Below are 20,553 nucleotides of genomic sequence, written 5' to 3'. Positions count from 1 at the left end.
CAGTTTTGCTATAATATTTCTTGGTGTAGATCTTTCAGAGTCCATCCTGCTTGAGGTTCATTGGGCTTCTTGCATGTGTGTGTCTATTAATTTCTTTCATCAGATTTGGGAAGTTTGGAGCCATTATTTCTTTAAATACTTTTTTTGCCCTTTCTCTTTCACTTGCCCTTCTTGACTACAACAATATGTATGTTGGTATGCTTGATGGTATTCCATGGATCCCTCAGGCTATGTTCATCCTTCCTTGTTTCCTGTAATTCTTTTACTGTGCTGCTGGATTTGATTTGTGAGTATTTTGTTGAGAATTTTTGCGTCTATATTCATTAAAGAGATTGGTCTATAATTTTCTTTTTTTGTAGTATCTTTGTCTGATTTTGGTATTAGGGTTATGTTGGCTTCATAGAATAAGTTGGGTAGCTTTCTCTCCTCTTCAGTTTTTTTGAAGAGTTTGAGCAGGATTGGTATTAATTCTTTCTTGAATGCTTGGTAGAGTTCACATGTGAAGCCATCTGGTCCTGGGCTTTTCTTTTGGGGGAGCTTTTTGATGACTGACTCAATTTCTTTACTTCTGATTGTTTTTTCGAGGTCAACTATTTCTTCTCAGATCAATGTTGGTTGTTTATGCTTTCCTAGGGTATTGTCCATTTTGTGTAAGTTGTCTAGTTTATTAGCATATAGTTGCTCATGGTATCTTCTCATTATCTCCTTTATTTCTGCAGGGTCAGTAGTTATGTTTCCTTTCCTGTTTGTGATTGCATTTATTTGCATCCGCACATTTATTTGCATCCGTGCGTGCTCGCTCGCTCTCTTTTTTCTTTTTCTTTTTTTTTTTTTTTTCTGTTAGCCTAGCTAGGGGTCCATCAATTTTGTTGATTTTCTTGAAGAACCAACTTCTGGTTTTGTTGATTCTCTCTATTGTTTTCCTGTTCTCAGTTTCATTTATTTCTGCTCTGATCTTTGTTATTTCTTTCCTTCTGTTTGCTTTGGGGTTAGTTTGCTGTTCTTTCTCTAGTTTCTCCAGGTGGGCAGTTAATTCCTCAGTTTTTGCTCTGTCTTCTCTTTTTGTATAGGCATTTAGGGCAATAAATTTCCCTCTCAGCACCACCTTTGCTGCATCCCATAAGTTTTGATATGCTTTCTTTCTTTTTTTTTACAATGAAACAAAGCAAAACAAGAATTTGCTGTCTTCCATAAAGCACAGTGTATTCCTTTTCTAAAAAAAGGAAAACAGAGGGAAAAACTGAATCTCAATGAATATAACTTTTGTCACTTAGACCTTTTCTTTCATTTTCAGAGCTCCCTTTATTTTTTTATTTTATTTTTTTTTTAATTTTATTTTGAAATAAATTCAAACTTACAGGAACAGCTGCAGAAACAATACAAACCCCATACACGGAACTCCAGCATACCTGGACCCCCCTCCCCCGATACTCTGATCCACCAACTTTAACATCCTGTCACACCACCATTTCTTTCTTTCCCTCTCTCCCTCCCTGTCATCCATCATCTATTGCTCTGTCTTCTGAACATATGAGAGCAAGCTGCTCACATCCTTGAACAAACAATGTAATTCACATATACATTTCCCATGAGCAAGAACATTCTTTTATGCAATCCCATTAAGTGCAGCTAAGAAGTTCAAGAAAGTCAACATTGATACAAAGCTTAGATTCTATATTTCCTTTTTTTTTCCTTATGTCTTGACTTTGTCCCTTTGAACCTCCTGTCCTGGTGGTTGGATGGGTTGAGCCCTCTGCTTAGTCTTATGTTGTTTCCTTTGTATGTGGTGAATTGCTTTTCTCTTGCTGCTTTCAGAACTTGCTCCTTCTCTTCAGTATCTGACAGTCTGATGAAAATATGTCTTGGAGTGGGTTTATTTGGATTCATTCTATTTGGGGTTCGCTGGGCATTTATGCTTTGTGTATTTATATTGTGTAGAAGGTTGGGGAAGTTTTCCCCAACAATTTCTTTGAATATTCTTTCTAGACCTTTACCCTTCTCTTCCCCTTCTGGAACACCAGTGATTCTTAAATTTGGATGTTTTATTTTATCTATCGTAACCCTGAAATCCATTTTTATTTTATTCATTTTTTTCCCCATTCTTTCTTTTGTTCTTTCATTTTCCATTCTGTGGTCCTCAAGGATGCTAAGTCATTGTTCAGCTTCCTCTAATCTTGTGTTATGAGTATCCAGAGTCTTTTTAATTTGGCCTACAATTTCTTTGATTTCCGTAAGATCTTCTGTGTTTTTATTTACTCTTGCAAGTTTTTTATGCTCTTCAAGGGTCTTCTTTATGTCCTTTATATCCTGTGCCATCCTCTCATTGTTTGACTTTAGTTCTTTAATTGCACCAAGTACTGTGTCTCTTCTGATCTTTTGATTTGGGTGTTTGGGTTTGGGTTCTCCATATCGTCTGGTTTTATCATATGCTTTAAGATTTTCTGTTGTTTTTGGCCGCTTGGCATTTGCTTTACTTGATAGGGTTCTTTCTGGATATAAAAAGTACTGATCTCTAAGTTGTCAGATCTACAGCTTGGTGGTGTACACTTTCTCTAACTAACCAGCAGATGGCGTCCGTGAGTCACCTATTCCCCTCAAGTCAGTTCTCCCCACCTTTGTCTCTGTGGTGTGTGGGGATCTGGTTCTTGTGGGGTTCAATTGGTGTGTTGTTGGTGCTGACCGCCCAGAGTGTGGGGCGTGTGTCTGGGTGGTTAGGGAGGCAGGGCAGCTTTAATAATCAAACCTCCCAGGAGTTCCTGGAGATTTAAGGCTGCTGCAAGAGTCTAAACCTTCATTTCAGTCTTGCCACAGATTGTCTCTGCCGCTGACCCAGAAGTCCTTGGTATTGGCGTAGGGTCCCTGGGATTTCCAAGGGGGCCCCCCTTCTCAGCCGTGCTCTTCCAGGACCTCTGCTGAGGGAAGGCTGTGCCACTTCACAAGTGTGTGCTGGCCCTCCAGGGAAGCCCTGGGCCGCCAGGCCGTGCAGGGGCGTTCCCAGCCTGCTTTAAAGATGGTTGAATGGGGCGTGTTAATTTCCTCCTTTTTGCACAGGTCCGCCTTCCCAGCTCTGGGACAATTAGCTGTGGGTGCACTAAAGGCCACTGTCCATGGCTGATATTGTGTCGTGTGCGTGGTGCTGTGGGAGACAGTCCCCGTCACACTGGGTTTCTTGGCGCAGCTCTGGGCTATATCTCTAGCCCCGGGCAGGAGCGTTCCCAGCCCACCGGGGAGATGGCTGCAAGGGGCGCGGTTTCTTTCTCCTTTTGGCTCCCCTCTGCCCCCCCGGCTCTGAGGCAGTTTGCAGCGGGCTGTCCTCCACACCAGACACTGAGAGGTTGGCATAGCCAGCTCCTGCTATGCTTCACTGTGCGGTTCTCACCATTGGAACTGCAGCTGCTCCCAGGTTTTTTTTTGTTTTGTTTTGTATTTTTTAGAAGAAACAGTCTGTCTCCAAATACCAACTCACAGTTTCCCCACACCGCAGCGCAGTCCCCGGACTTTCAGCCAGCTCACTCAATCGTTTCAGAATGCAGACTCCCAGTTTCACCAAATGCACAGTCCCTGTGGATTTAGCAGACCTTGTCTGGCTGGTGCATCACTGGAACTGGTGTTCTGGGTCACTTTCTGGCTTTTATCTAGTATTTTTCACCAAGGTGTTTTTTTTGCCCTGTCTCACCTAGCCGCCATCTTACCCACTGGTTTTCTAAGAGTGTGTTGTTTAGTTTCCATATATTTGTGAATTTTACAATCTTCTGCCTGTTATTTCCAACTTCATTTCGTTATGATCCGAGAAAGTGTTTTTTATAATATCAATATTTTTAAATTTGTTGAGACTTGCTTTGTGACCAAACATGTGGTCTATCCTAGAAAATGTTCCATGAGCACTTGAGAAAAACAGGTATCCTGGTGTTGTGGGGTGTAGCGTTGTATAAATGTCTGTCAAGTCTAGTTCATTTATGGTACAATTCAACATCTCCGTTTCCTTATTGATCCTCTGTGTAGATAGATGTTCTGTCCATTGATGAGAGTGGTGTATTGAAGTCTCCAGCTATTATTGTAAAGGTATCTACTTCTCCTTTCAGTGTTCTCGGTGTTTGCCTGATGAATTTTGGGGCACTCTGGCTTGGTGCATAAATATTTATGATTGTTACATTTTCTTGATTAATTGGCCCTTTTATTAATATATAGTGTCCTTCTTTGTCTCTCTTAATTGTTTTACTTTTGAAGTCTGATTCGTCTGATATTAATATAGCTACTCCCACTTTTTTCTGGTTGCTATTTGCATGATATATCTTTTTCCAACCTTTCACTTTCAGCCTATTTTTGTCCTTGTGTCTAAAGTGAGTTTCTTGGAGTAGAAACTCACCCATATAGATGGGTCCTGTTTTTTAATCCATTCTGCCAATCTGTGTCTTTTTATTGGAGCGTTTAATCCGTTAACATTTAGCATTATTACTGTAAGGGCAGTACTTTCTTCTACCATTTTGTCGTTTGGATTTTATATTCCATGTGTTATTTTTTTCTCTCTCTCTTTTTACCCTTCCTGATAAATTTCATTTCTACACTCTTCTCCAGACCTCTTTCTCCTGTCTTTTCCTATCAGCTGATAGCACTCCCTTTAGTATTTCTTGTAATGCCTGGTCTCTTATTCACAAACTCTCTCAGTATCTGTTTCTCTGAAAATATTTTAATCTCTCCCTCATTTCTGAAGGACACTTTTGCCGGATATAGAATTCTTGGTTGGCAATTCTTATCTTTCAGTATCTTAAATATATCATACCACTGTCTTCTCGTCTCAGTGGTTTCTGCGGAGAAATCTGTATATAGTCTTATCGAGCTTCCCTTGTATGTGATGAATTGCTATTCTCTTGCTGCTTTCAGAATTCTTTCTTTGTCTTTGACATTGGTCAATCTGATCAGTAAGTGTCTTGGAGTAGGTCTACTGGGGTCTGTTCTGTTTGGGGTACGCTGTACTTCTTGAATCTGAATTTTCTGTCTTTCATAAGAGTTAGAAAATTTTCAGTGATTATTTATTCTTTTATTCTTTCTGCCCCTTTTCCCCTCTCTTCTTCCTGTGGGACACCCATAACACGTATATTTGTGCACTTCATGTTGTCACTCAGCTCCCTAAGACCCTGCTCATATTTTTCCATTCTTTTCACCATCTGTTCTTTTGTTTGTATGAATTCAAATGTCTGGTTTTCTAGTTCACTGATCCTTTCTTCTGCCTTTTCAAATCTGTTGTGTCCCTCCATTGTCTTTTTCATCTCCACCCATTATGCCCTTCATTCCTATAAGTTCTGCCGTTTGTTTTCTCAAGTTTATGACTTCTTTATGGTCATCCATTGTCTTCCTTATGTCCTTCATCTCTTTTGCTTTATCTTCCCTCAGTTCATTGACTTGATTTTTGAATTGATTTAGGAGATTTGTTTGAACATTTTTAATTAGTTCTTCCTTCGGTTCATTGAATTGATTTAGCATTAGTTGCCTCAACTCTTGGTTAAACTATTAGTTTGTTCCTTTGGCTGGTCCATATTTTCATGTTTCCTAGTCTGGTTCATTATCTTCAGCTGTCTAGGCATCTGACTTTCTTGATTAGTTTATTCTGGAGCTCATTTTCACTTTTTTACCTAGGCTTTTCTTGTTGGTTGGCTTTGTTCTCTAAACTTTGGTGTTTAGTTCAGCTTATTCTAGGCTTCTAACTTAGGTTCTGTTTAGTTGATCGGAGTTTTATGCCTCTTATTTTTCTGTTTCTTGTCCTTCCTCTCTGTAGCCTTTTTGTGACAGGATCTCCTCAGATATGGTTGACCCCAGTCGGGTTTTCCCAGTCTAGAGAGGCCCAAGTCTCATGAGGAGGATACAGAGCTTCCCTGAGAATGAGACCCTCCTGTGAGGTGTCTAGCTTCGGTGCTTTTCCTCTCCTGTCGAGCAGGTGGCACTTGCCAGCCTAAGTAAGTGTAAGGAGGTGTGGTGCCTTTAATTTTCTGCAGACTGTCTGCAGACTCTGTCAGGGGCGTGGCTGACTGTAACTGAAATCTGAATTCCAGCCCCTGGGGTCTGAGTTCCCAGAAGGAGGGCTGCCAATTGAGCTGGATCTCCCTCCACTCTCCCAGTCCTAGGAACTCCAGCTGTCTCCTAGGGGCACTATTCCCTTCTCACCTCTCCTCTTTGGGGCAACTCCAGCTTAATTCCTTGGTCAGCCTGAGTTGCCAATTAAAGACTGGGGTGAAGACCTTCTTCAGAAGTGAATCTGAAATTCAAAGAAGTTCTGGGTACTCTATCTCCCTCCCAAGACCAGCCTAGACCTTCAACCTGGTCTGTCTGATAGAAAATAAGCACATATGTTACTTTTATATTAGGAAAAAGAAAAGGAAAAAAGAAAAAAAAAAAGTAGTCCCTTTTAAAAGCCTTTCCCCAGACTGGAAGTTTATCAGTGTCAGAATAGAGCATTTAAAGATGCACTTTGTGCTATTGTCTGATAATTACTCTCTAATTCCGCCCCTGCTGGGGTCTGTTGAAGTGCAAAAAGATAAGGAGTCAGTGAGGATGGTGACAAAATGTAGGAGGGAAATAAACAGCTTTTTTGGAGCCAGGGAATTGGTGCCCGCTTTTATGTGCCCCCCCCCCTTCTCGGAGCCAGCATTTCTTTAGCACCCCCAGCTCCAAAAATTAGTTAATTAACTTGTTAATTCTGCAGTTGAGGCTGGGTTGAGTGTCCCTTCTTGCCCTCAGCTGATTGTTGTTGTTTTTTCCTTTCAGGGAGCCAGCTTCAAGACAGTTCATGTGGTCTGGGTGGGGAGGGGCTCCAGGCCCGTGGTCAGGGGACTTACAAAGTTCGCTGCGAGCTCAGCTTTTCCTCCGATTCCAAACTTGTGTACAATGTGTAACTGGTCACTGGAGACCCCAAAAACACTGCTTCATACAGTTCCTGGGTAATTACCAGCTGCCCTAGAGGAGAGAGTAAATTCCATGCCTCGCCACTCCACCATCTTGCCCCGCCCCCTGTACAATATGATTTTAAGCCTATGAGGTATTCTGGTATATGGATGAACCAGTTATCAAGCAAATCCTCTAAAGTTGGATGTTTATTTTTTCCCTATTATAAAATTAGTGTGTTTAACATCCTTTTTTTTTTACATTTTTTTGCCTTTCTCTATTTCTTTTGAGTAAATTTGACATGTAAAATTTCTGGGCCAAGTACATGACTTTTACTATTTCACTGTTAATGGTGTTTAGAGTGTATACTCTTAATTAGGCTGGTGAAATGTATGAATGCGCCCAAGAGTACTGCTTGACTATATTTCAAGCAGTGAATAATTTTCATGTATATTTTTAAGCCTTTGATAAACATTGCCAAATCTCTTCATAATATTTATGTGAATTACAGCCTTGTATTGGTTGTTACCTTTTACCACACTTGTCAAAATGGTATTGTCTGGATAGTTCAAAAGGTGAAAGTGATATTTTGTATTTTCCCTGTTTGGCAAATATTTAATAATTTTTAATACCATTATTAACAGGTCGGTGTATAACTTTCTAGACCTTTTCTCTGTTGTTATATGCCTGTGTGTTTATCTGTACAGGTGGCTTTATGTTTCTGTTAACATAGATGATAAAACAAAGGGCTTATTTTTGCATCTTTATTTTGTCACTTAACTATATACCTAGGAGGACTTTCCACATTAGTGTATATAGGCCTCTTTTTTTTTTTTTTTTTAACTGTTTTATATTATTCCATGTTAAGATATATACCACATTTTATTTAACCATTCCCCTATAGATGGACATTTAGGTGGTTTTCAGTTTTTCACTCTTGGGTTCAGTGCTGTGATATACATCCTTCTTTATATCTTTTTGTGTACATGACTTTTACTATTTCACTGTTAATGACATTTAAGTTGTATACTCTTAATTAGGCTGGTGAAATGTATAAATGCGCCCAAGAGTACTGCTTAACTATATTTCATAGACCTTACTCTTTGATTGTTATTGGCACCATTAGCAAGGGACACATCAGATGTACAGGTGGGTAGTATGCTGTTGAAAGGCATCTAGTTTCTTGTTTTGATTAAATGCTTAAGGAAATGGTGTATTCTGTCAGTAGAAGATAAGTTTTGAGCATAATCCCCAAATATTTAGACACTTATTTTTTTTTTTTTAAATCTTCATTTTATTGAGATATATTCACATACCACGCAGTCATACAAAACATATCGTACTTTCGATTGTTTACAGTACCATTACATAGTGGTACATTCATCACCCAAATCAATCCCTGACACCTTCATTAGCACACACACAAAAATAACAAGAATAATAATTAGAGGGAAAAAGAGCAATTGAAGTAAAAAAGAACACTGGGTACCTTTGTTAGACACTTATTTATAAATTAAATATATGACAATATATTTTTACATTAAATATTAGCCTCAATCTCTTATAATGAGTATTTGTCATATTTGGGGCCTCCCACTTTTTGAGTAGCTTTCTACATTTGCAGAAATGCCCATATTAAGAGCCAGGCCTCTCCGGTGTATGTACTAGTCAAAACTCAAATTCCCCGATTCTTTTGTATCTAGATGGATGCACACATGTGACTTAAGCACCACTAAGGCACACCTGCAGATGGCTTCTGAAAGTGCACATTATCAGGAAATGAGAGTTCTATTCATAACTTTAGGGGCAATCAGCTTTAAATTGGAAGTAATAAGTTGCAAGGTTGAGTTCTTGATGGAGACGTGTCTTTGGTGCTGGCAGAAATAAAGGTAATGGATTTGAGTCTTGGCATTTACTGCTTGTTAATGACAGGGATAATGATTTCCTCAAGCCACTTCTGCAGCATTATTTTGAGTAATGTTATCTTTGCATATATATTTTTAGCCTTTCCAGTGATATAGTGTGCAGTGACACTATCCTTTAATAAATTATCTTTCTAGTTAATTTAGCCAGAGTGGATTCTGTTATTTTCAGTCAAGAATACTGACTGATAGAACTCTACTCCTTTGCTAAAATAGTTTTGGTACAGCAAGCACTGTTTGCATGTCTATATAATGTCAAATATGAAGATGACTTGCTTTCTAAGATTGCTACTTAGAGTTTTAAAATTATACCTTGATACCTATCCTGGTGGGGGGTATAAGAAAACTAGTTGTGTTTTTTTCCTTAGCTAATTATTGTATGAGGTAGTTGTGAATTAACATCTCTAAGCCAAGATGTTGCTGTGGTTATTTGTGGTGCTACTTCAGTGATGCTTTTGCTCCCCTGCTAGGTTCAGCATTTTATTGTTTTGATGTTATCGTAAAAGCTTTTAGCAGCCCTGAAACCAAAAGCCAAAGAAGCATCTAATCTTAGAAGAGTTTCATTTAAAATTCAGGCCATGTGAAAAAAAAAAAAAAAGATTTTGTTGTCTCTAGTTGATCTTCTAGCACATCAGAAGCGCAGATATAGTTGTCAAGATTAACTCCGTTTTTGCACTTATCCCTCTACTGTTTCATTCAGATAGACAGCTGAAGGTCTGTTCTCTGCCTGGTGTATGTTAATGGCTGAGATTTAAAGGTCATGAAAATCTCATTTCTGCCTTCCTTGAGCCCACTGCCTAGTTGGGAAGAACACATTGAATAAACTCTTAAAGTGTTAACAAAATAGAGGTATGTACAAATAAGAAGAGGGAAAGAAGAAGCAGTGACCCAAATAAATTAAATTTGATGCCCAAGGTGTATAGAAACTAAGAAATTTTTATAACTAGACATTGTATTTTTAAAGATAAGGAACCTGGGACCTATGATTGCGTAGTTATTGGGTGGAAGGATAGGAACTAAAATTAATTAATTTTCTCATTTCCAAGTCTGGTTTTTTCTTTTTTACCATAGCTACCTATCAGTTGTTGAAATTATGCTTTTATTTTGCTCCATTAAGGCAAAATATTGGTACTTCTTTTTCCGGAAATATTGTGAATTAGCGGTTCCAGAGAACACCTGAAAGAGGAAAGGAAACTTATCAGTTTTATTAACCTTGGCTCCAGATTGGTGGGTGCGAGGTTTTTCCTGAGAATTCTAGCCACAAGTCCTGTTTGGTACCAAATTAGGAATAAATCCACGGTCTGCTTATTGTAGCAGCTCATGTTCCCTTCCAATCCATATCCATATAATTATGTACTTTTTACAATTGTAGTAATCTGAGTTATAATCATTGTGGTTTATATTCTGTTTCTGGAGTTAGGCTACCTGGGTTTGAATCCTGACTTCACATGTAATCACTATTTGTCAGTTGGGTATATTATTTCTCTGTGCCTCTATTATATAATGGGCATAATCTGTTAAAGGGGCATGACAGTACTTATTTTATGGATTGTTTGTAGACACAGATAAGAGGATACATGAAAGGATTCATTACAATACAGTGTCTAGTCCACAGAAAAACTAACACATTTTCCTTTGTTATTGGTGGGTATGCTTTTCTCACTCCATTATGTGAAATCATTTTTCCATCTTGATAACTTTCTATAGTTCATTGACCTTAAGAAGCACATTTTTGCACATTTTAACTTCTCTGAAAGTTGGGATCCGACTCACAATACTTTGTGTGTCGTAGTTTAATAAAGAGCTTTTTTTCTTTTCTATATATTAGTACCCCTTTAGATTGTATAAAGTGTGATAATGTTGTGTTTTTATGATTTTGAATGGCTGTGTAATTTTCACCTAGTGAATGTATCATAATTTCCTTTGTTCCTTGTATGTTTGACTCTGGGTTATTTCCATTTCTTGGTTCTTATTGATAATGCTAATATGTGGGAATATGAATTGCACCATTTTATATGGTCTCCAGTGAAGGATGAGTTTGCAAATTTTATGTCAGTGTGGGGACTATTTTTTTAAAAATGTTTCACTAATTTTTAAAGTGTTAAATGTGCTTTACGTGCCTATATATGTTTATTTTTGGGAATTTATTTTTATATTCTTGGCACTTAATTGTCAAGGGCTTTTTCTAATCATTGTATGTAACTTTTATGTCTTCTGTCACATTTGCAAGTATTTTTCTAGTCTTGTTTTCTTTTTATTTTTAGGTGGTTTTTGCTGTTGCACAGTTTTGTATTCTATAGTCATCTCTTGTGATTTTATCTGTTGCTTCAAAGCTGATGTTCATTGCTGTAATAGCTTACATTTAGCTTTTAGGTTACCTTGCTGTAATTTTGTTGTAATGTGTCAGTGTATGTGTGGTATACTTTTAAGGGTGAGACAGAATAGTCTTCCATTCAAAACCAACATGCTTTATAAAAAGGGATATGGATTCAAGCATTAATGTAATTTAATTCTTAAAATAAGGCACTCAACTCAATTTACACATGAAAAAATTGAAGCTCACATGAGTTAAGAAATTTTCCCAAGATCACATGGTTTTGAATTCAGATTTGATTCTAGAGGCTGAACATTTATGTTATATTGAGATAGTAATTATTAACTACCTTGAATAACTATCCCTGTTTTGTTTTACTAAAGCTATATACAACTTTGCATAACAATTCTGTGAGTTAGGATTATTTCCAGTATGACCCGCTCACTGTATCTTTTTCAGGAATAGGTCTTATACACTAAATGCATTTCAGACTCATTTGCTGTATTTATCAAGATTTGAAGTTTGCTCTATCTTACTGAGCGCTATATTCTTACTGTCTGCCATTTTCTTCAGTAGAGACATAACTGATATTTCTTAGAATTGAGGAGGTGGAAGAAGCATGTAGATAGGTTTCCCTCTTTAAAAGTGCCTAATATTGCACTTAATGGAGTGCTTAATAAAGCATTTAATAAATAAAGCACTTAATATAATGCTTAATATTCTTACTGTCTGACATTTTCTTCAGTAGAGACATAACTAATATTTCTTAGAATTGAGGAGGTGGAAGAAGTATGTAGATAGGTTTCCCTCTTTAAAAGTGCCTCATATTGAGTTAAGTATTGTTCATGTGGCATGGCAAGAAGGCTGAGCTATCTTATATCTTAATAGTTCTCTTCTGCCCTCAGAGATTAAGCTGCACCTAAATTCACAAATTACACTCACCAATTAACTCACCACCAGAGCAGTGACCTACCAAGGCAGGTAGAATGGTAGGAGAGTACTGCCCTAATGCAGGCAGTAAGGGTGTTTATTGTACATAGAGAATTTTGAAACTGATAGTAAAACTCACTAAAAGACATATGCTTTTTATTGACTAATGCCTGGAAATACTAAACATATCAGTGATAAAATACTGACCATTTCAAGGCCCTGCCCTTGCTTCCAAGATGTGAATGAATCACGTCATAAAAAAGGACATAGTGTTTATCTCCCTTCTCCCAGATTTGGTTTCAAAACCTTTCCTTTCAATTGCTAAAAGAAAGCAATACAAAAAAAAAATGTGGCAGGCAGTAGCATGTAAATAAACAATATTGTTTCACTGGTTCGTACACATCCTGTAAGTCATGTTAGTTGTACTATATGGAATTTCACTCAAAGAAACTCAAGTAAAAAGTCAATTTATGAAATTCTCAGAAGCTGACAGATTAGGAGATAAAGAGCAAAATTCTCCTCTGTGAAAACACTAGATAAAGGACAGAAAATGCTCCAGAACAGCAGTTCCAGGGTTCCACTGGCTGGGCAGGGACTTCTACACCTATACTGAATGTGTACTTGTAGAAACTGAGAGACTGTATATAAGACCGTTGAGTGTTTGTCCTGGAACGCCACCAGGAAACGGGTGGTTGGAGCTGGCTGAGAGCGTGGAGGGGAGCAGTCTTCCATGCTGTGGGCACCCTCCTCAGCACTTGAATTGGTGATTAACCCTCCCCAGACTTGCGGCCAAGAGCCCCTGTGCTGGGGACTGTCACTTGGAGCAGGGAGATGAGCGTGGAAGGGAGAAGATTTCCACGACCCATGCAGCTGTCTTTGCAGTTAGCTGGGAGATAACCCTTCACAGCCCTGAGTCTAAGAGCTTCCTTGAGGAAATTCAGGATTTGGCAGGCTTGTGATGGCTCCCACTCTTCCTCCACAGAAGACCACAGTATGCAGTGCCTAGAGCCAAGGGCACCGCACAGAAGTGCCAGGAGCTCTCCCCAAATCCCAAGGACTTGTGGGCACACGGCAAATGGACTGTGGGGCATTTCAGCAGAAAGTGAGACACGCAGCTCTGCAGTCTGAGAGTACTCCACACACAGCCCCAGGAACAGTTGGAACCACTGTGTCCTGGAGCAGACTGTCTCCTAAACTGTGCAGGGCACGCTCCCCACCCACAGGGCTGGCAATCCCCAGAGCACACGAAAAATTGGTGCACTGATGGGACTTCCGCATGTTTTGGACCCACACTCAGTGCATAGATGAAGTTGGGGAAAAGTGGCTTGAGGGTAAGAAGTGGTTGAAGAGCACTGTCTGTTGGTAGGTCAGGGAAAGTGCACTCTACCAAGCTGTAAGTCTGCCAAATTATAGATAAATGTTCAAATAATCCTGCATATCCTAAAGGAACATTATAAAGATAAGCAAATGCCAATAGGCCAAAAACAATGGAAAATTCTAAAGCATATGAAGAAACCAGAAGATATGGATAACCCAAACATCCAAATTAAAAAGCCAGAGGAGATACAGAACTTGGAGCAATTAGTCAAAGAAGTAATCACAAACACCAGTATCATGGCTCAGGATATAAAGAACATCAAGAAGACCCTAGAAGAGCATAAAGAAGAATTTGCAAGAGTAAATTAAAAAATGAAGGAACTTATGGAAATAAAAGAAACTTGATCAAATTTAAAAGATTCTGGAAACACCTAGCAGCAGATTAGATGAATTCGAAGAACGAGTAAGTGAACTTGAAGAAAATGTTTTGCAGAGTGAAAGCACAAAAGAACGAATGGAGAAAAAGTCAAAAAATTTGAAATAGATCTCAAGGATGTAATGGACAACATGAAGCACACAAATATAAGAATCATTGGTGTTCCAGAAGGGGAAGAAAAAGGTAAAGGTCCAGGAAGAATACTCAAAGACAATGTTGGCAAAAACTTCCCAGCCATTCTAAATGACATAAATATGCAAATCATAGATGCCCAATGAACTCCAAACAGAATAAATCCAAATAAACCCACTCCAAGACATATTCTGATCAGATAGTCAGATGCTGAAGAGAAGGAGCAAGTTTGGAAAGCAGCAAAAGAGAAGCAATTTACCACATAAAAGGGAAACAGCAAATTTGAGGGAGAGCTTAAAATCTTCACAAACAGATGCTGAGAGAATTTGCTAACAAGAGGCCTGCCCTACAAGAAATACTAAAGGGAGCCCTACCAGCAGAAAAAAAAAGAAAGGTCTGGAGAAGGGCTAAGAACTAAAGAGGGTTATGTTAAAGGAAATAGAGAGAGGGGAAAAATATATCTGACAAAAACCAAAGGATATCATGGCTGATTCAAGAACTGCCTTCACAGTAATAACATTGAATGTGAATGTATTAAACTCTCCAATTAAAAGATACTGATTGGCAGAATGTGTTAAAAAATATGAACCATCAAGATGTTGCTTACAGGAAACTCACCTTAGACCCAGAGACACAAAGAAATTGAAAGTGAAAGGATGGAAAAAAAACATTCCATGCAAGCTTCAGCCAAAAGAAAGCAGGAGGAACAATATTAATCTCAAATAAAATAGACTTTAAATGCAAGGATGTCATAAGAGACAATGATGGACACTATACACTATAAAAGGAACAATTCAACAAGAAGAAGTAACAATCATAAATGTCTGTGCACCCAATCAAGGTGCACCAAAGTACATGAGACAAACATTGGCAAAACAGGCAAAACTGAAGAAGCAATAAATGTTTCCACAATAATTGTGGGAGACTTCAATACATCATTCTCTCCTGTAGCTAGATCAACCAGACAGAGGACCAATAAGGAATTTGAAAACCTAAACAATGTGATAAATGCACGTGACTTAACAGACATATATAGAACATTTTTTCCCATATCACCAGGATGCACATTCTTCTCTACTGCACACAGAACTTTTTCCAGAATAGAGCATACGCTGAGGCATAGAATAAGCCTCAATAAATTTAAAAAGATTAAAATTATTTAAAGCACATTCTCTGATCACAATGGAATACAATTAGAAGTCAATAACCATGAAAGATTTAGAACATTCACAAATATCTGGAGGTTAAACAACACACTCCTAAACAATCAGTGGGTTAAAGAAGAAATAGCAAGAGAAATTGCTAAATATCTAGAGATGAATGAAAATGAGAGCACAACATATCAAAACTGACAGGATGCAGTGAAGGTGGTATTAAGAGAGAAATTTATAGCTCTAAATGTATACATTAAAAAGGAAGAAAGAGCTAAAATCAAAGAACTAATGGAACATTAGAAGAAACTAGAAAGTAAACTGCAAACTAATCGTAAACCTAGTAGAAGAAAAGAAATAACAAGGATTAAACAGAAATAGATGACACAGAGAACAAAAAAACAAGAGATTAAATAAAACCAAAAGTTGGTTCTTTGAGAAGATCAACAGGATTGAAAGCCCCTAGGTAGACTGACAAAATAAAAAAGAGAAAATCCAAATAAACAAAATAATAAATGAGAGAGGCAACATTACTGCAGATCCTGAAGAAATTAAAAGAATTACAAGGATGCTATGAACAGTTATACACCAACAAACTGGATAATGTAGAGGAAGTGGACAATTTCCTGGAAACACATGAACAGTCTAGACTGACCAGAGAAGAAATAGAAGACCTCAACAAACCAATCACAAAGAGATCCAATCAGTCATCAAAAAATCTACCCATAAATAAAAGCCCAGGGCCAGATGGCTTCACAGGTGAATTCTACCAAACTTTTCAAAAAGAATTGACAACAGTCTTACTCAAACTCTTTCAAAAAATTGAAGAAAATGGAATACCATCATTTTATGAAGCCAACATCACTGTAATACCAAAACCAGATAAAGATGCTACAAGAAAGGAAAACCACAGACCAGTATCCCTAATGAAATAGTCATAAAAATTCTCAAGAGCATACTTGCAAATTGAATCCAAAGGCACATTAAAAATGTCATACACCATGACCAAGTGGGATTCATCCCACACATGCAAGGATGGGTCAACATAAGATCTTAAAGTCAGTCAGTGTATTAAAACACATTAACAAATCAAAAGGGAAAAATCAAATGATCATCTCAATAGATGCTGAAAAAGGCATTCGACAAAATTCAGCATCTTTTTTGATAAAAACACTTCAAAAGGTAGGAATTGAAGGAAACTTCCTCAATATGATAAAGGACATATATGAGAAACCCACAGCCAGTATATTACTCAGTGATCAGGAATGAGACAAGGATGCCTGCTGTCACCACTGTTACTCAACGTTGTGCTAGAAGTTCTAGCCAGAGCAATCCAGAAAGAGAAATAAATAAAAGGCATCCAAATTGGAAACTAAGAAGTAAAACTGTCATTATTTGCAGGTGATATGATCTGTATTTGGAAAACCCTGAGAAATCGACACAGCTACTTGAGCTAATAAATTCAGCTTAGTGGCAGGATATAAGATTAATGCACGTAAGTCATTAATGTTCCCTATACGCTAGAAATGACCTAACTGAAGAGACACTCAAGAAAAAGGATTCTATTCTCAATAGCAACTCAAGAAATCAAGTACCTAGGAATAAATTTAATCAAGGATTCAGAAGTCCTCTACACAGGAAATTATATAACTTAACCAAAAGAAACAAATGATGACCTAAAGAGATGGAAAGATATTCCATATTCATGGATAGGAAGGCAAACATTATTAAGATATGAATCTTTCCCAAACTGATCAACAGATTCAATGCAATTCCAATCAAAATTCCAAGAACCTACTTACAAAGCTAGTTGTCAAATTTATTTGGAAGGGAAAGGGGCCTTGAATTGCTAAAAACATTCTAAAAAGAAAAATGAAGTGGGAGGACTTATACTTCCTGTCTTTGAAGCCTACTATATAAATCCACAGTAGTCAAAACAGCATGGTATTGGCACAGAGGTAGACATACTGATCAATGGAATAGAACTGAAAATTCGGAAATAGACACCCAGATCCACGGTTGATGGATTTTTGATTGGACCTGCAAATCCACTGAGCCAGGACATAACAGTCTCTTCAACAAATGGGTCTGGGAGAACTGGATATCCATATGCAAAAGAATGAAAGAGGACTCCTACCTCACTCCCTATACAAAAATTAACTCAAAGTGGATCAAAGTCTTCCATATAAGAGACAGTACCATAAAACTCTTAGAAGGTAATATAGGGAAACATCTTCAAGACCTAGTATTAGGAGGGCGCTTCTTAGACCTTACAACCAAAGCACAAGCAACAGAAGAAAAAAATAGATAAATATGAGCTCCTCAAAATCAAAAGCTTCTGTACCTGAAAGGAATTTGTCAAGAAGGTGAGGAGGCAGCGAATCCAGTGGGAGAAAATATTTGGAAACCATATATTTGATAAGAGACTGATATCTTGCATATATCAAGAAATTCTACAACTCAATGAATAGCTGGAATGGAAAGAGGTAAATGACGATGTAGAAATGTAACCTATAACATCCTTTGAAATTTGCTCTAGAACTACTCGTTGAATTGTGCTTTGAAAGTCTTCACTTTGCTGTATATACCTTATATTTCATAATAAGGAAAGAACTGCAACTGTGGAACTGTAACCCATAACAAGTTTTGAACACCTTTCTGTATGTCTTATATTTTACAGTAATGGAAATGGCTGAAGTTGTGGAACTGTGACTCATGACATTCTTTGAAATTTGCTATTTGTGAAATCATACTTTAAAAGTTATCACCATTATGTATCTATTTTAAAGTTCACAATAAAAAATGCATTAAAATATAAGTTTATTAGTAAGTGTGCAGGGGAATTTCTTGGAATACAATTGTAGGGAGCACCTGAAGTTCAGTCTTCAGTCAGCAACTCTCTGAGGGCTCTGCAGTTTCCCAGTTCAGGCCTGCTCTGGTTGGCCATATTTGGGTGCTGGTGATCTTAAAGGCTGATTTATTTTATTTTATTTTTTTAATAACTCCCTGAGCCAGGTCACTGATAGGAACCCCCTCCAGGTAGATAGAATTTTACAACCTCTTGATAAATGACTTAGTGTGTGCCAGTTATTTTTCATGAACGCTGAACTTCTGGTATCTGCAGGTTATAAGCTTCAGTTAATTCCCTGCTCTTTGGATCTACCTTATGGTGCCTTCCATCCAGGGCAAGGTCCTAAGACTGAGAAGACAGTTAAAGTAACTTTCTGGAGAGAGTATGAACTTTTTGAACGGTCACTGTTGTACTTGTAAAGGCCTGATGTTTGGTTGGATGAGTGAGAGAAGTATTGTGCATCCCAGTCCTCTCCTGATTTCTTTCATTGTCTCTCTACCTTTTTTATACTGTTCCTTTCTGCCCACACCATTCTCCATTTCTGCTTTTCACCTCTATATATGTCTGTGATTAGATAATGTAGGCAAAAGATCACTTTAAATGGCAATGTGTTAAATCGTTGTGGACATCAAGAATATACACTGTCAGGAAAAATGGGAAAAGGACTCCAATATAAGGAAAATACCTGTTTTTTGACTTGGGATAAAATTTCCAGCGATAGAATAATTCAGGGACTCAAAGGTCTCTGTCACAGCTTAGTTTGCAATACACACACATTGATTCGCAAGCTCACTCTTTCACTTGTGTGTGTGTGTGTGTGGAGAATTCCTCTAGATAACCCAAAAATACACAAAAACACACTAATGTCAAAGATACGTGGATAGTTTGAATAAGTTTTTATGACATTTGCTAGTAGCTTGGGGGAAAGAATATTTCCATATTGATAGTATTTTATGGGGATGTATTTTTTAATGTGTAGTAAGCTAAATTTTATATAGACGTATTTCAAATTCATCTACTCAAAAAGATTTTAACATTTAGTAATGGTAAAGCTAAATATATTTTCAGTGCACTGAGTTTTTAAATGTACAACTTGATCCTTTGGTTATTTAGCAGGTAACATCTAAAGGAACTGGTTTAAATCCTAATGCCAAAGTTTGGCAAGAAATTCCTCCTGGAAGTAGTGATGCCACTCCAGTAACTCATGGAACCGAAAGCTCTTGGCATGAAACAGCAGCCACATCAGGGTCTCATCCTGAGGGTAAGTCCTAAATATTTGATCAGAACAAATCACATTTTGTTTAAATATATGTCCAAACCAGTTTATAAAACTTTGGGATACATTCTTTTATTTCTTTGATTAATTACAAATTCGTAAGATTGGTAATGCGTAGTTTGTACAGAGTTCTCATTTATATTCAGTATGATTGGATTGTCACTGATTATGTGGCTATATCTAACCCATGTATAATAAAGTAAAGTCTTTATAAATGAGTTTTGAACTACCATCATCTGCTGTGCTATTGACTCACTGCTTTACCTTGGTTAAATGACTTAACTTCTCTATGCTCATTTCTTCATCTTTAAAACAAATAATAATTACCTACATAATAGGATTTTTTGAGAATTACATGATTAAAGTGTGTGGAGCAGTCTGATGTATAGATAGTGCTATATATAAATGTGAGCTATTATTAATCATTTTAGTTTATCCATAGTGGCCAAGACTTAACTCTTGAAGAGGTAACTCTTAAAACCATTGGGACATTTTCCCAAATGATAAGAATTCCTAGAAATCTTGTTATAGAAGATACAGTGCTGTGGATTCTTGAATATAGGATTTAAAGAATTCCTATTTACTTTCAGTTTGTTTTCTGTAATACAGGTAATACAGAGCTTTCTGATGATATATGTAAGGAATATGAAGTAATGTATTCCTCATCTTGTGAAACCACAGGAAATACTACTGGCATTGAAGAATCATCTGATGGAATGATTTTAGGACCAGAAGATCTGAATTACCAAATATATGATGTTTCTGGTAAACTTTATGGATTTATTGGTAAACTAAGAATCCAGTGTGCCAGCTTTTTTCCCCTTCACATTTTCTTTATGATTGTTTTGTTAGCCAAATTACCAAATTCTTTATATATAGTGCTAATTTACCTTGTGGCATTTATCAGTTTTCTTATTTAAAAAGAAACTTAAATTAGTATAATTATAGGTGGTTGTTATGAAATTTGTAATTTAAAAGGAATGTTTACTTTAAAGATCTTATTAAAGGAAAGCATAAAATTGAAGGTAACAGGAAAAAGCAGTCAAAATGATTGAGACAAAAACTACAATCTTTCAGGGTCTAAGTTTCTCAGCCTATTAGGTGGGGATAATACAGGTTCTCTCACTTTTTTCTGTCACTTTTGTCGGAGTTGAAGTACATAAAAGTGAAATTGCAGGAATCAGTTTTTGAGAAAAAGGTTATGTTAAAAACATGGTTTCTTTACAGTTCAGGATGTGAAATGTTTTTTTTCACTTGCATTTAGTCAGCATGCATTATTAGTCACTTGGATTTAAAATAGATGAAATTTAAAAGAAACTCAAAGTGATCCACAGACCCTGACTACCTA

At 37.3% G+C, this 20,553-nt stretch overlaps 1 protein-coding gene across 6 annotated transcripts in view; it reads left to right on the top strand.

The window, feature by feature from the left end:
* The window catches only part of LARP4 (La ribonucleoprotein 4), a 128,051-nt gene that overhangs the window by 24,373 nt on the left and 83,125 nt on the right, over positions 1 to 20,553 (top strand). For 2 of the 6 annotated variants that reach the window (XM_037845877.1, XM_037845875.1), the window contains exons 2-3: positions 19,043 to 19,190; positions 19,815 to 19,991. In XM_037845877.1, the coding sequence (XP_037701805.1) occupies positions 19,043 to 19,190; positions 19,815 to 19,991 (325 nt within the window). The remainder of the gene's footprint in view (positions 1 to 19,042; positions 19,191 to 19,814; positions 19,992 to 20,553) is intronic. The other 4 variants (XM_037845879.1, XM_037845876.1, XM_037845880.1 and 1 more) reach the window with 4 other exon arrangements.

This window comes from Choloepus didactylus, chromosome 8 (assembly GCF_015220235.1).
Source record: "Choloepus didactylus isolate mChoDid1 chromosome 8, mChoDid1.pri, whole genome shotgun sequence".
Lineage (NCBI taxonomy): Eukaryota > Metazoa > Chordata > Mammalia > Pilosa > Megalonychidae > Choloepus > Choloepus didactylus.
This window is presented reverse-complemented; position numbering and strand designations above follow the sequence as displayed.